This window comes from Nicotiana tabacum, chromosome 16 (genome assembly GCF_000715075.1).
Source record: "Nicotiana tabacum cultivar K326 chromosome 16, ASM71507v2, whole genome shotgun sequence".
NCBI lineage: Eukaryota > Viridiplantae > Streptophyta > Magnoliopsida > Solanales > Solanaceae > Nicotiana > Nicotiana tabacum.
In genome coordinates this window covers 8,456,142-8,471,993 of record NC_134095.1, presented here as the reverse complement: position 1 = coordinate 8,471,993, position 15,852 = coordinate 8,456,142, and the positions used below count along the sequence as shown (strand labels likewise).

Genomic DNA, 15,852 nt, shown 5'->3' with positions numbered 1-15,852 from the left:
GAGTGAAATAAAATATTGGTTGTGTCCGAGGAGTAGGCAAAATTAGCCGAACCTCGTAAATTCTGGTGTTCCCTTTATTGTTGTTTTATTGTCTTATTTATTATTTGGTGGCTGTCATAATTTTTGGTATAGTAGTTGTGACTTATTCACACTATATACATTTGGCTTCCGCAACAATTGGTATCAGAGCCAAGGTACTGTCTAAGTATGCTCTGTGGTTGCAGCATAATCTGATCTTCCACATCAGAAAAGATTTATCTTGGTAACTGAGTCAAGGTTCTGTCTGAGTATGCTCTGTGGTTGCAGCTTAGTCTGATCTTCTACATCAGAAAGGAAATAATCTTGATTTGTGTCGTCAGCTATTAAATAATATTTGTGTCAAATATGGGAGACAATAAACAAGAAGAATCTACATCAAGTGTCAACAATACGTCATCATTGGCATCTTCGCTTATGACAAGAATTGTGTCAAATGCGAAATTTGCGGTAGAAATTTTTGACGGGTCCGGACATTTTGGGATGTGGCAAGGCGAGGTTCTAGATGTCCTTTTTCAACAAGGGCTAGATCTGGCCATTGAAGAAAAGAAACCAGATGTTATTGGAGGAGAAGATTGGAGAATTATCAACCGTGTTGCTTGCGGTACCATTCGATCCTACCTTGCTAGAGAGCAGAAATATTCATACACAAAGGAAACTTCTGCAAGTAAATTATAAAAAGCACTGGATGATAAATTTTTGAAGAAAAACAGTCAAAATAAATTGTACATGAAGAAGAGACTGTTTCACTTCACCTATGTTCCTGGTACCACGATGAATGAACATATCACCAGTTTCAATAAGTTGGTCACAGATTTGCAAAATATGGATACAACTTATGATAATGGTGAGTTGGCCTTGATGTTGTTGGCGTCACTTCCTGATGAGTACGAGCACCTTGAAACTACTCTACTCCATGGAAATGACGAAGTTTCTCTCAGAGAAGTTTGTTCGGCTTTGTACAGCTATGAACAAAGAAAGCGAGAAAAACAGAAGGGCGGAGAAGGAGAAGCACTGTTTGTAAGGGGTCGTCCTCAAAATCAAACGAGGACAAAGAAGGGAAGATCCAAGTCAAGATCCAGACCCAGCAAAGATGAATGTGCCTTTTGTCGAGAAAAGGGGCACTGGAAGAAAGACTGTCCGAAGTTGAAGAATAAGGCCAAACATAACAATGGAAAGGCCATTATGGATTCAAATGTAGCTGATTGTGATGATTCAAACTTCTCATTAGTTACAACAGAGTCATTAACATCATCAGACATATGGTTGATGGACTCGGCTTGTAGCTATCATATGTGTCCCAACATGGACTGGTTTGTGGAATTTCAAGAAGGAGAATATGGAGTCATCCACACAGCGGATAACAGCCCTCTTACCTCATATGGCATTGGTTCAATACGATTAAGGAACCATGATGGAATGATCAGAACATTAACAGATGTTCGATATGTACCGGATTTGAAGAAGAATCTCATCTTTGTGGGAGCCCTGGAATCAAAAGGGTTCAAAATCATTGCAGAAAATGGAGTGATGAGAGTATGCTCCGGTGCACTAGTGGTAATGAAGGCTAATCGGAAGAATAATAATATGTACCGCTATCGTGGCAGTACAGTTATTGGGACAGCGACAGTGACATCCAGTGACGACAAAGAGGCAGAAGCAACCAAGCTATGGCACATGCGCTTGGGACATGCTGGAGGAAAATCCTTGAAAACTCTATCAGATCAAGGATTGTTAAAAGGAGTAAAAGCTTGCAACTTGGAATTTTGTGAGCATTGTGTTAAAGGGAAACAGACAAGGGTTAAATTTGGTACAGCGATCCATAATACTAAAGGCATTTTGGATTATATACACTCTGATGTTTGGGGTCCTTCCAAAACACCTTCATTGGGTGGGAAGCACTATTTTGTAACCTTTGTTGATGATTTTTTCCTAAGAGTATGGGTGTATACAATGAAGAGCAAAGATAAAGTGTTGGGAATTTTTCTCAAATGGAAGACGATGGTGGAGAATCAGACAGGCAGGAGGATCAAGTGTATTCGCACAGACAATGGAGGTGAATACAAAAATGATCATTTCAATAAGGTCTGTGAAAATGATGGCATCGTCCGACACTTCACTGTTAGACATACACCACAACAGAATGGAGTGGCAGAACGTATGAACCGGACCTTGCTGGAGAAGGTACGGTGTATGTTGTCCAATGCTGGCTTGGGCAAAGAATTTTGGGCTGAGGCAATTACATATGCATGTCACCTCATTAATCGTCTACCATCTGCTGCTATTGATGGCAAGACACCATTTGAAAAATGGTATGGAAAACCTGCTGTAGATTATAACTCTTTGCACGTGTTTGGCTCAACTGCATATTATCATGTGACGGAGTCAAAATTGGATCCAAGGGCAAAGAAGGCTATTTTTATGGGAATTACTTCTGGAGTCAAAGGATATCGCTTATGGTGTCCTATGACAAAGAAAGTAATATTCAGCAGAGATGTTACCTTTGATGAATCTGCTATGGTAAATAAGGTAACAGAAGACACCAAACAAAATAAAGGTGCTTCTAAGCAGGTGGAGTTTGAGGGAAAATTTATTTTTCCTACACAAGAAGCAGAGGAGGAAACAAATGAAGATTACCCTCTGGAAGGAGAGCCAGTAGAGGAGATTCCAACTCAGGAACCTCAACAACAACTTGAATCAATAGCAACCAGCAGGCCAAAAAGAACAATAACGAAACCTGTTCGTCTCATAGAGACAGTTGCTTGTGCAACCTCAATTGTAGCTGATGATATTCCGATCACTTATAAAGACGCAGTCCAAAGTTCAGAAGAAGATAAGTGGAGGATTGCCATGAATGATGAAATACAGTCCCTTCATCAGAATCATACATGGAGATTGGCCAATCTCCAGAAGGGAAAGAAAGCAATTGGGTGCAAATGGATATTTGCAAAGAAGGAAGGATTTCCTAACCAAGTAGATGTTCGCTACAAAGCAAGATTGGTGGCCAAAGGATATGCTCAAAAGGAGGGAATTGATTACAATGAAGTATTTTCTCCAGTTGTAAAACATTCCTCCATTAGAATTATGTTGGCTTTGGTAGCACAATTGGATTTGGAACTAGTTCAGATGGATGTAAAAACTGCGTTTTTACATGGAAACTTGGAGGAGGAAATCTACATGACTCAGCCAGAAGGATTCAAAGTTGCTGGAAAAGAAAATGTGGTGTGCAAACTTGAAAAATCGTTGTACGGATTGAAACAATCTTCTAGACAATAGTACAAGCGATTTGACGAGTTTATGTTGCGGCAAGGGTACAAGAGAAGCAAATACGATCATTGTGTGTATTTGCACAAGCTTAAAGATGGTTCCTTTGTATATCTTCTCCTATATGTTGATGATATGTTGATAGCTTCCAAGAATTCAGAAGAAATTGATAAGTTGAAAATTCAACTGAAGAAGGAGTTCGAGATGAAGGATTTGGGTGAGGCAAAGAAAATTCTTGGCATGGAGATAATAAGAGATAGACGTTCAAAGAAACTCTGTTTATCTCAGAAAGAATATTTGAAAAGAGTACTACAACGTTTTGGCATAGATGACAAGACTAAGCCAGTTAGTACTCCACTTGCTCCCCATTTTAATCTAAGTACTAATATGTCGCCAATGGATGAAGCTGAACGGAGAGTATATGTCAAAGGTACCATACGCAAATGTTGTTGGTAGCTTGATGTATGCAATGGTTTGCACAAGACCTGACATTTCACAAGTTGTTGGAGTTATTAGCAGATATATGCACAATCCAGGGAAGGAGCATTGGCAAGCTGTGAAGTGGATTCTACGGTATATTCATAATACTGTAGATGTCGGGTTAGTTTTTGAGCAGGAAGACAATCAGTCTGTAGTTGGATATTGTGACTCAGATTTTGTGGGTGATCTGGACAAACGACGATCAACTACTGGTTATGTGTTTACTTTTGCAAAGGCACCAGTTAGTTGGAAGTCTACTTTGCAGTCAACAGTTGCTTTGTCTACAACAGAGGCAGAGTACATGGCTATTACAGAGGCTGTGAAAGAGGCAATTTGGCTTCAAGGATTGCTAAAGGAGCTTGGTGTTGAACAAAAAGGTATCACAATTTTTTGTGATAGTCAAAGTGCTATTCAATTAGCGAAAAACCAAGTGTATCATGCAAGGACGAAGCACATTGATGTTCGGTATCATTTCGTACGAGAAATCATAGAAGAAGGTGGAGTCACAGTGAAGAAAATTCATACTACGGAGAATCCTGCTGATATGCTGACAAAGGTGGTGACTGCGATCAAGTTTCAACATTGTTTGGATTTGATCAACATTGTTGAACACTGAAGATTGAAGATGAAGACACAACCAAAATTTGTTATTGAGAGAAAATTGAAGATGTGAAATTTTGCCAAGGTGGAGATTTGTTGAAATTGGCAAAATGTTTGTCCCACATCGGTGGGAAAACAAAAGTTGGGGGATTTTCCCCCTATAAAAGAAGGCTTAATGTTTAGGATTTAAAAACACCTCTCATTTGCCTTCTCATCTGTTTAAGGCATTTGTATCTTCTCTCTTTAGTATTATTTCACTTGTATTTTTGGAGTGAAATAAAATATTGGTTGTGTCCGAGGAGTAGGCAAAATTAGCCGAACCTCGTAAATTCTGGTGTTCCCTTTATTGTTGTTTTATTGTCTTATTTATTATTTGGTGGCTGTCATAATTTTTGGTATAGTAATTGTGACTTATTCACACTATATACATTTGGCTTCCGCAACAAAATAGAAGGAGTATTAAATTATGAATTCATAATTTTAAAAGTGCAATGAGTTCAACGGTAAGAACATTAAGGCTGAATATATCAAGTTTAAATTCTGAATCCTTTTGCGAATATGACTGCTCGTGTTTGATCATACTCTCCTTCGAAGACAAAAGACTCAAATGGGAAAAGAAAACAGAGAAATGACAGGTATGGTTAACGAGAATCAATTGAGAAGTCATAAATGGCTTATGGAAACTCCACAATAAGCAATATAATATTGTATTAGTGGCTGAACATGAAATTGCTAGAAAACCACAGAACTACCGAATTAGTGGAAACTCCAAAAGCTTATGATATCATCTGCCTACCCCATAACTAAGGACAATAATATAAAAATCCTTCTTATTGATTTCTGTTTTTGTTAATGTCGCTTATCATAGAAATATTACATTGGACGCACGCTTTGGGCCCCAAGAAAAGGATGACCCGAAAAGATTAGTCACATCATTGTCCACTAATTGCCCACAATACTATTAGGGGTCGTTTGATAGGATGTATTGGATAAGCTAATGCATGCATTAGCTTTGTGTATTAATAATACATTGTTTGGTAGACATTTTAAACTTATGCATTAGTTATGCAAGTATTAGTTATACATCATATTTGGTATTATCTTATGCATAACTAATGCATAGAAAACAATGGTATTAGCAATGCAATGGGTTTTAATGCATGCATTAGCTTAGTTAAAGACAAAATTGTCCTTCAAAATTTATACTTGATTAAAATATGCTAGTTAGTATATTAATGCAAGTTCAAAATAATCCAAATAGTGAAAAATAAAATTATATCCCTAGTAAATAAATAAATACTTAACATATTTCCTTTTTTATAAATAAATATTTGATTTTATTTTACAATATAGGTAGACAAATAAAATAATTTTCGGTACCAAATACCGTACCAAATTATTTCGGTACGGTTCGGTATTTTTTATTTTGGTTCGGTATGGTTTCGGTACGGTATGGTTTCGGTTTAACCAAGACCCATTCAGATTGTTGCATTTCAGTGTCAGAACCAATTGAGGCTGGTGAATTTACACTAGTAATAGTTCTGTCACTTTCTAATGTAACTGCAGCTAAGCAAAAGCTAAAAAGGCTAAAGAAGCCATTAACAATATCCTTTTCTAGCCATCTATAAATAAATAAAAAACCATGGTCATTACTACTCAAGTCCACAATTATTTAAATCTTTCCAAACCAGGCCATTTTAACAAGTGACAATTCTGTGCAATAGTGCAGTATGCACAATTCAAATTTCAAAATTCAAAGGCTCAAAGATGCAACAGATGCAGCGCCTACATAGCTCATCTACCGGCTGCATTACCAATTAACATATGCAGATGCAACAGTCTTAACCAACAGATGCAACAACTTAACAAAATTAACAATAAAAACAATAAATTATCAAGGTGCAACAGATGCAGCAGTCTTAACAAAATTAACACTTAACAGATGCAGCAGCTGTAGTAGAATTAACTTAACAGTGCAACAGTCTTAACACTTAACACTTAAACACAGTGCAATAAAAACAGTCTTAACACTTAAACATAGTGCAACTGGCCAACTGCAACAGTCTTAACACTTAAACATAGTGCAACAAAAATAGAGAGGGCATCCCTCAACAAAAACAGTCTTAATTCTTAAATACGGATTCCGGGAAGACGCGCAAGACAACGCTTAATATGCTTCCTTAAACCAATTGTTCCATTCCTCTTTGGATTAACATTATAGACTTGACCACAATGCTTGCACTCTATTTTGTGAACTTCTCCGTTATCTTCTTTCACCTCAAAGTGTTCCCAAATATCGGAGTGTACTTTAGGAGCACGGGGCATGATTGCACTTGAACCTAAAAAAAATATAAATCATAAGTTAGAATATTATATTTTGATGATAATAAAACAAAACTACAAAAGTATTAAGTATATCACCAAACAAATAGAGTATTAAACTTACCACTCAAGATGCAAGTTGCAAATATACATCAAACAATGGTAATAGTGCTTCCATTATTTTCCATATCTAAAGATAATTCGACCAAATATGTCATACAAATGAAAAAGCATGATATATTATTTTGAACTAAAATACACACAAAATATTAAAGCTTACCAAGCTCGAGTTCCTCAAGATACTTCAAGTCTTCTTCAACACTAATAGGATTCTTCTCTTCTCTAAGCCAATCTTGAACACAAATAAGAGCTTGCACACATTTAGGAGTCAATGAACTCCTAAATGAATCAAGAATACGGCCACCGGTGCTAAACGCGCATTCCGATGCCACACTACAAATTGGAATGGCCAACACATCACGAGCCAACTCCGAAAGAATAGGAAATTTAGGAGCATGTGTTTTCCACCAATTTAAGATATCAAATTCTTCATTAAAAGGCTCTTGTTCTTCACTAATGTATTTATCCAACTCCAATTTAGCACCCCCACTTCCATTGTCTTCCTTTTGTTTCTTCAAGTGAAGCTTTGTCCTTATTAAAGTTGCACTTATAACACTCCCACTAGATGTATTAGGTGTGTTGTTAGATGAAGTAGAACTAGATGGAGATTGAGGACAAGATTCGGTTGAATACTTTTTTAGATACTCTCCAAACAAAGAATTCATATAAGCATACAACTCAGCATTTATTTTCTTTCCTTTTTCCTCCCCAAAAAGTTCTTCAAGTGCTCCCTCAACATATTCAAATTTGTTACGTGGATCCTAGACGGAAGCAATAAAAATCATTTTATTCATCTTTTCAGGCTCACCCCAATACTTCTTGAACTTTTCTTGCATTCGCTCAGCCATTTTTCTCAAATGCCCATCCTCAGCAACTAAACACATTTTCAAATGACATATTTCCTTTTTTATAAATAAATAGACAAATAAAATATTTCTCAATATATGTTTCTTTTAAAAAACATTTCTCAATATATTTCTCAATTTTTTTTTAACTTTTTCATATAAAAACATTTCTCAATATATGTTTCTTTTAAAAAGTTAGAGTGTGGACTAGTTTTGAGGGCATTTTTGTAAACAAACAATTCTTTTAGAAACTGTGCAATATTTTAATACATCAAACCAAACAATGGATAAGAAATATGTCAGTATAGATAATACCAGCATAACTAATGCAAACATAACTAATACCAGCATTACTAATACACTTTATTCAGCATTATTCTTATGCACCCTACCAAACGACCCCTTAGTTATAAAATCATTGCTTTTACCCTCAATATTTTTTGTATGAATACCTTCGAGGTAGTTGGTACCCATAAAATTAGTCCATATACGTGCAAGCTGGTCTTGATACCATGGTTATTTTATTTTTTTTGAAAAAAGTCACATTACAATGATTTGTATGAAAAATTAATTTACATTATAATGATTGAGAAAAAGCTCCATCTTGAGATCATAAACGAATAAAAGTTAAGGTTACCTAATTTTCAGAACTTGACTATTTTATGCAAGCTCTAAACTCTAAAGTTTGTTTAAAATATTACTCCCTCCGTCTCATATTTATAGTCATGGTTACTAAAAATAGTTGTCTCAATTTTTTGTCATTTTAGAAGTTCAAGACAAAATTGATTGTTTTTTTTTCTTTTTTACCCTTAGTAATAACTGTTCTTGAAGATTGAGATAACACGTACATAAAATAAATATTCAATGAAAAGAGATTATATCTTAAGACATAAATAAGGGTATAATAGTCCAATCCCTTTCCTAAATGCGTGTAAAAGAGAAACATGACACATAATATGAGACAGATGGAGTAGTATCTAGTACTACTTCTTACGAAGGTCGCTTTGAGGGACGGCATCATAAAACCAAACCAAATAATTAATGTGATTATCCGTACGTGTTTAGGTCAACTTGTCAAGTTATAAAAAGATGTAATGTTAACATTATCAGTAGTACTTTATTTATGGCAGACAGATTACAAAAACACTCTCAGCTGAGTTTATCAAATACATAGATTATCTGATTCCTTCTCACAGAATTAATTTGTTACTCTGTGAGAAAAGATATTTTACGTCCATTCCCTATACTTATAAGAGGAGAGCAATAGCATTTAAGCTTGCAAGTCTTGCGTTTGGCTTGCAATACAAAAGCTACGATCGAAATGGTAAGTTGCCTTTGCAATTGTGTCTTACGAATATTTGGCTAAGTAGTTTCATTTGTTACTTGTTGCATGTTGCAGGGAATTTGCAGAGATATCAAGACTGAAGCACAGCAACTACCAAGGAAGGGCGGAACTAGAGCAGCTCTTTTTGTGTATGGTAAGCATATCTTTCAACTGTTCAAGTATCTAATTGAACAGTATTCCTTTACAAAAATTTAGGTATAATACCTCCTTACACTAGTAGGGGTTAGGCTGACTCACACCTGTATATTAAGAAAGTCTAGAAGTTTTATTTTGTGTCTCATACAACTTACATTAGTTGTATGAGGCTCCTTTTTGTCTCACAAATTTGTGGACCCCAATCTTACACTTCTGGGTCCACAAAACTATGAGACAAAAAAGTTGTCTCATACAACTAGTGTCAGTTGTATGAGACACAAAATAAAATGTTCCCACAAAGTCTTACCTTCACGAATCACGATATGTAGATAAAAGGTGTTAGCTATTGTCTCCTAATATGGTTTTGGTCAATCCTCACCTGATGAGCTTGTTTTTTGTGTTTATTTAAAAGCAAAATTCAGGCCTGCTCTTAATATGGTAGAGTCAAATTTATCTTTATTCTTGATTTACCTAATGTTGGGTCCTCATCCGGACTTTTAAAAGTGCACCCGATGCACAAAGCATCCCGCATAGGGTCTGGGGAAGGGCCGCACCTTAAAGGGTGTGATGTAGACAACCTACCCTAATGCAAGCATTAGTGGCTGCTTCCACGACTCGAACCTGTGTTCTATAGGTCACACAGAAACAACTTTACCGTTGCTCCAACGCTCCCCTCTAAGGCTCATCCAAACTTCTGAGTTTTGATATTTTAGCTTCTGATCATGCAGCTGTGGCAGGGATTGATACCATGGCTTTTACTTCAATTGGTGTAAGCCTGGTGACTTACTTTTATGGGTATATGAACTTCAGCTTAACAAAATCTGCCACTACTGTCACAAATTTCATGGGAACCGCATTCTTGCTCTCATTATTTGGAGCCTTTCTCTCAGATACTTACTTCTCCAGATTCAAGACTTATGTTCTGTTTGGCAGCATTCAAGTCTTGGTATTTCTTATTTCTACCTCTTGGCTAAGCAAGAAAATAAAAAGAGTCTATGCAGAATCAAGATTTGACTTTGATCATTCTTTCATTTGTTAGGGATATGCACTTCTAGCTGTTCAAGCACATTTCAGCCAACTGAGACCATTTCCTTGCAAGAATGTACCCTTAAGCCAAAGCAATCAATGTGAATCTGCAGATATAGGCCAATTGGCAATCTTGTATGGAGGCATTTATCTAATAGCACTCGGAAACAGTGGTGTCAAAGCAGCTTTGCCATCTTTGGGTGCCGATCAATTTGATGAAAAGGATCCGAAAGAGGCTGCTAAGTTATCAAGTTACTTCAATTGGCTACTGTTCTTTATCACCGTTGGAGTCATGCTTGGTGTTACATTTTTAGTCTGGATAAGTGATAGCCAAGGATGGGATTGGTCTTTTGGTGTCTGCTGTATAGCAGTTGGTTTGGCAATCCTGCTCTTAACCATGGGAAAACCATTTTACAGAAACAACATTCCTAAAGGAAGCCCTCTTATGCGTATCACGCAGGTTTTTGTTGCAGCTTTTAGAAACAGAAATCTCCCATTACCACAAAACAAAGAAGATTTACATCAGATCAAGAGTAGAGAACCTGAAAATGGAACAGAGATTCTTCAAAGGACTGATCAATTCAAGTACTTAACATCACTCTTTTTCTGATCTTTTGGTTGATATATTGCTCCAGCTAACCAAATTCCCACAATATGTACAGATTTTTGGACAGGGCAGCCATACTGAGGACAAAACAAGAAGCATCTACATCAAGTGCACATGGACAATGGAGCCTCTGCACTATTTCACAAGTTGAAGAAACAAAGATTGTAGTCCGAATGCTCCCAATAATACTGAGCACTGTCTTCATGAACACTTGCATGGCTCAACTCCAGACCTTCACTATTCAGCAAAGTCTAACAATGAACAGAAAAATCCGAAACTTTGAGATCCCAGGGCCTTCAATAACTGTAATTCCACAATTGTTCCAACTCTTCCTGATCCCAGTCTATGATCGTATTTTCGTTCCAATAGCAAGAAAACTTACAGAGATCCCTTCTGGGATTCGACAACTCCAACGTATAGGTGTTGGACTAGTAATTACAGCAGTTTCTATGGCAGTAGCTGCAGTTGTAGAAAGTCACAGGAAATCAGTTGCCATTGAGCACAACATGGTTGATTCAGCCAGTCCATTACCTATGAGTGTGTTCTGGCTCGGATACCAATACGTAATATTTGCAACAGCTGAAATATTTACATTGGTGGGGTTGCTTGATTTCTTTTATGCAGAGAGCACATCAGGCATGAAATCACTGAGTATGGCCATTTCTTGGTCTTCTCTGGCATTTGGGTACTTCACAAGCTCATTGGTGGTGAGTGTAATTAACAAGGTGAGTGGTGGCTGGTTAGCTAATAACAACTTGAACAGAGACAAGCTCGACTACTTCTATTGGTTGCTAGCAGGAGTCAGTGTGCTGAACTTTGGGTTTTATTTACTGTGTGCATCTTGGTATAAATATAAGAAGCTAGAACTGAATCGAGAAGATGCTACCTCTGATAAGAAGGCCAAGGGGAAAATGGAAACATGTGGCGTTTAAGAAATATTCTTCCTTAGTGTTTGACCTAAATTATATAATATAATAACAATGTACTTATTTCCCTAGTCTCCATGTAGTCCTGCACTCAGTATTTTTAGTTGATCAAGTGTTCAGAAATGCAAATGATCATAGTATCTAGCACACCCAAAGTGTATCTAGGAGAAAAATCCTGGCAATATGGTTTTAGGCTTAGCTACAGCATGGCACTCCAAATATGAAGTACGGTTAACACCCATACACCTTTTGCGTTCACAGCTCCATCGAAGAACATTTTCCAAGCATTGGTGTCTTCCAATATTACCTCAACTGAATTGATTGGAACGGAGGAACTAAACAATACATCACAATATAAAATAATTTTTCCCTTTTCTTTTTGGGAAGGGAGAGGGTGAGGAGGAAGGAGAAGTAAAATGCAATAACAGCAGGTATTAACATGGGCATGAAATTTGAGACTTGAGTTGTTATTTGATCCAAGTAAACTGTGACAACCTAATGTAATACATTAAACCTTCACTCTAAGTTCTTCATTGCTAAACTATTCCTCGCTTAATTAAATGTTGAATGTCTAGTTATTAGGAAAAAGGCAAAGTGCATTTCTTCTTCTTTTTTACTTCTTTCAATACCAGAGCTTGGATAAAGTAGCAAAAAAAACAACTAACTGGTTGAAGTATCCATGAACTGTGCCGAAATTGGATTGAGTCAGACAATCCCATAGACGAAGCAAACGTGTTAGAAACCAAGGGTACCCGGAAAATTAACATCCTGGAACCACCTACTTTAAAATCTGCAGTTTTCTACTGACAGAATTTAAGGTCACATATTACATGAACAGTATCTCATATTCGTCCTCTAGTTACCACAGGATGAACTGAGGAAACAGGAGGCTATGATGTCAGATCCTGTTTCTGGCCCACATGCTAATTGCAGAATCCTAACAACTCATCTGATCGACCCTAAGAGACTGTATATCTCTCTAATATGTCTCCACAAAAGATAGGTTAGGAGGCAACAAATTAGAAGGGCTAGGAAAACAAGCATCATTTGATGTGAACTTGGGCATAGGCTAAGACGAGACAGACCATCTTAGAGATTCCTTTAGCAAGTTTACGTAATTAGAGCAATTCACATACTTAAAACAAGCTTTCATTTAGAGCAATATCGAGAGCAAGTGTTCAGTTATTATCATAAACTTACGTAATACAAGGACTTTTTCAATCTCGATTAACTGTCACTCCTTCAGATTTACAAAATAGAGTTACTCATTCCTTTCCATTCACTTTCAATTTACAAGCGATATGATGTACAAATCCGGCAACCATTTTCAATCTTCACAGTGAGGAAGATTGAGAATCTACACTACAGCACGCTGAGACTGGTTAATAAGTAAATAAAAGATGTAATTCCCCTACCATCTAACATCCAATGTTAAAGGCTCTGGAGGGACAAGAAAAGATGAAATTTTGGTAAAGGACATATTCGACATCAAATTACTCCATGACGATGAATCTACTTCAATAAAAGGTCTGACCTTCTTAATGAAACGCGGCTTCAAGACCTCTTCCTCAAACCTTGCTGTTACTTCAAACCATGAACGTTCAACAGCTGGCTTTGTTCTCCACTGCCCCAAAGCAGTCCAGTATGTGTCATTGCTGGGAATACCTCTTTCCAACTCCATCTGGAAGCGAAAAAGGGTCAAGTCTTCAACTTTCACTTTTAAAAGATCTAAAGTTGCAATCTGACTCGTCCTGCCACCTAGAAAACTCCTTAGAACTTTTCCGAGTAATGTTATCTTCTGACTCAGAAAATCACTATACAAGCTCCGCTTTCTGTAAATATGCCTTGTATAACATTTTTCAGCTAGCAACTTGATGATTCTTCTCGGTATAAAGGCAGTTTCAATTCTTAAACCAGGGTTTCTGGTCCTATATGCAAGTACTGATGCAGATCCACTAGCATGTACTGGAAGTAACGGTATGCAGGATGATTGCCAAACATATCCAAATTCACAACCTCCCGACTTGGTCAAAATGCTTCCATTTACCAATTTAAGCAACGCAGAAATGTTGAAAATTGATATTTTATCCGCACCTTTAACTTCTACAGTGATGCCCTCACCAACAAGGATCCTTTTCAACCCCGTATAGGAAGAGTTCAGCTGTTAAAAAGGCAAACAACAAAATGTCATTAGCCCAATATGAAAATGTAATGATTATAATAAATCTTACTTTCACTGTTCGAACAGAATACATAAAGAAGGCATCAAGTGATGACAAATCACATTGTAGCAACAGTAGCTGCAAGACTAGCAAGAAGAGATCAAAGCACAAATCTATACCCATCCCCTTCAAGAGTATAATTTAAATGATTAAAGGAATATGTCAAACATCAACATCCAAACAGGCTATGTCGCACCATGTCTAAGCACAATTCTCCGTGGTATAATATGATAATATTCATATCCTCGCATTATGTAATCGAACTTAACAGCTAGAAAACCAATCATGGTGCACATAGGCTAGTTTGACATTTTTTCACCATTAGAGCTTCAAGTCAGTCAAATAGATTGAACAAGAAATATATCACATCCATTCACAAATTTGATGTTCTCTTCCCCTGAGACAGATTAGAAGTTCTAAAACATTTTGCATCTAAAGAAGTTGCATGTATACATGTAGTGGTTCTATTTTGGACGAAACCTAGATAAGTCTATAACAACTTTGCTGATATAATCGCAGCTTCCGTTCGATCTGATAAGTCAACTGAAACTTCAAGGAGGTTAGCACTTATAAATATGCTGAACATAAGGACTTCAAAGGTTTTGCCCTGTGATAACTTGATACACAAAGACTATGGAAAACTACTTCATTCGGCACTCCAACATTAGAATCAAAAACCAAATACTACATCTTTAAGATACTTCCACTTCAATTACAACACAATCCAAATTTGCAATCAATCTGAGGTGGATCTACAATTTCTAGTCAGCAAGTGCGGAGTACCACTACACTCGCTAATCCTTTGTAACAGTAGGTACAAGTTAAAAAATTTAAACTATATATATAGAACCCGAGCTAAACAGGGTGCTATCCACTACTCAACAACAACAAAAAAAAACCCAATTTAATCTCATAAGTGGGGTCTGGGCACTAACCTATAAAAGTATAGAGGATGCTATCCACTACTCCTTTGTGACAATAGGTGCAGCCTTAGTGTGTGCATAAATTTAAAAAATTTCAACCATACATATAAAATTTAACAAAAGAAAAGTGAAACAATAAATAAAGATAGACATACGGGTAAGTTCAAAGAGAGGTAATCATCATCTCCAGTAGCATACAATTCAAATGGACCTTGAATTTTCAAGACATCAAGAGTAGCCTTCGAACCAATCTCTTTAACCAATGACTCAAAGTCAGATTCATTCTTGTTAAGAAAGTTAAAGTCTTTCCACTGAGACACTTCATCTGACATCAAGAACACAAATTCCATCTTCCCCATTCGAACCCGAAACTCATACTTCCTTAAAGTTCCAAACTTTAATTTCTTCACATCCAATTTGGAAACTCTCAAGTCCTCCAAATCCCATTTCTCTTTCTCAGCAATCCCTTTTAATACATCCTGAAAACATATATACCAAAGAGAACCGTAAAACACATTAGAGAATCATGATAGTTATTTAATTACAGTAATTAAGCAAAACCCGGTTGGGTAATTGAACAAACCTGGAGAAAAGGGTGAGGTGAAGATTGGGGATGTTCGAAGTAGTTGATTCTGGGATAAATGAAGTGAGAGATGTTGAAGGGTAAAGGGGATGAGGAAGTGGCAATTGAAATTGGAGAAAGAAGGACAAAGATTAGGAGAAAAGTAGAAGAATGGGTATGGATCATTGTTGGCTTTTGATTTTGCTATGCAAATGGCAATGGGATTAAAGGCTTTGCTTTCTGCAGAGACAACACAGATCTGTAGAGGGACTATTTGGGACACCGCATTATATTGTACAACATAATTCCTTATCAATCCATTCAAATAAGTTTGAGTTGGTTATATATTTATTTTGCTGAGTCCGAAACTTTTTTAATCATTCTTCGGACAAAAAATACTTTTGTATTACTTTAAAAAAAAAGTTACATAAATGAGTAA

The 15,852-nt window shown here is 36.7% G+C and overlaps 2 protein-coding genes across 2 annotated transcripts; one reads left to right on the top strand and one right to left on the bottom strand.

The window, feature by feature from the left end:
* Positions 1-8,778: 8,778 nt before the first annotated feature.
* On the top strand, positions 8,779-11,949 carry LOC107804944 (protein NRT1/ PTR FAMILY 4.5-like). The gene is made up of 5 exons (XM_016628898.2): positions 8,779-8,991; positions 9,067-9,145; positions 9,876-10,093; positions 10,187-10,758; positions 10,836-11,949. The coding sequence occupies exons 1-5, from the start codon at positions 8,989-8,991 to the stop codon at positions 11,710-11,712; spliced, it is 1,749 nt and encodes a 582-aa protein (XP_016484384.1). The 5' UTR covers positions 8,779-8,988; the 3' UTR covers positions 11,713-11,949.
* Positions 11,950-12,833: 884 nt separating this feature from the next.
* On the bottom strand, positions 12,834-15,728 carry LOC107804947 (protein TUNICAMYCIN INDUCED 1). The gene is made up of 3 exons (XM_016628900.2): positions 15,435-15,728; positions 15,007-15,330; positions 12,834-13,867 (listed from the first exon to the last, which is right to left on the bottom strand). Exons 1-3 carry the CDS (start codon positions 15,597-15,599, stop codon positions 13,118-13,120), a joined length of 1,239 nt encoding a protein of 412 aa, XP_016484386.1. The 5' UTR covers positions 15,600-15,728; the 3' UTR covers positions 12,834-13,117.
* Between the last annotated feature and the right edge of the window lie 124 nt (positions 15,729-15,852).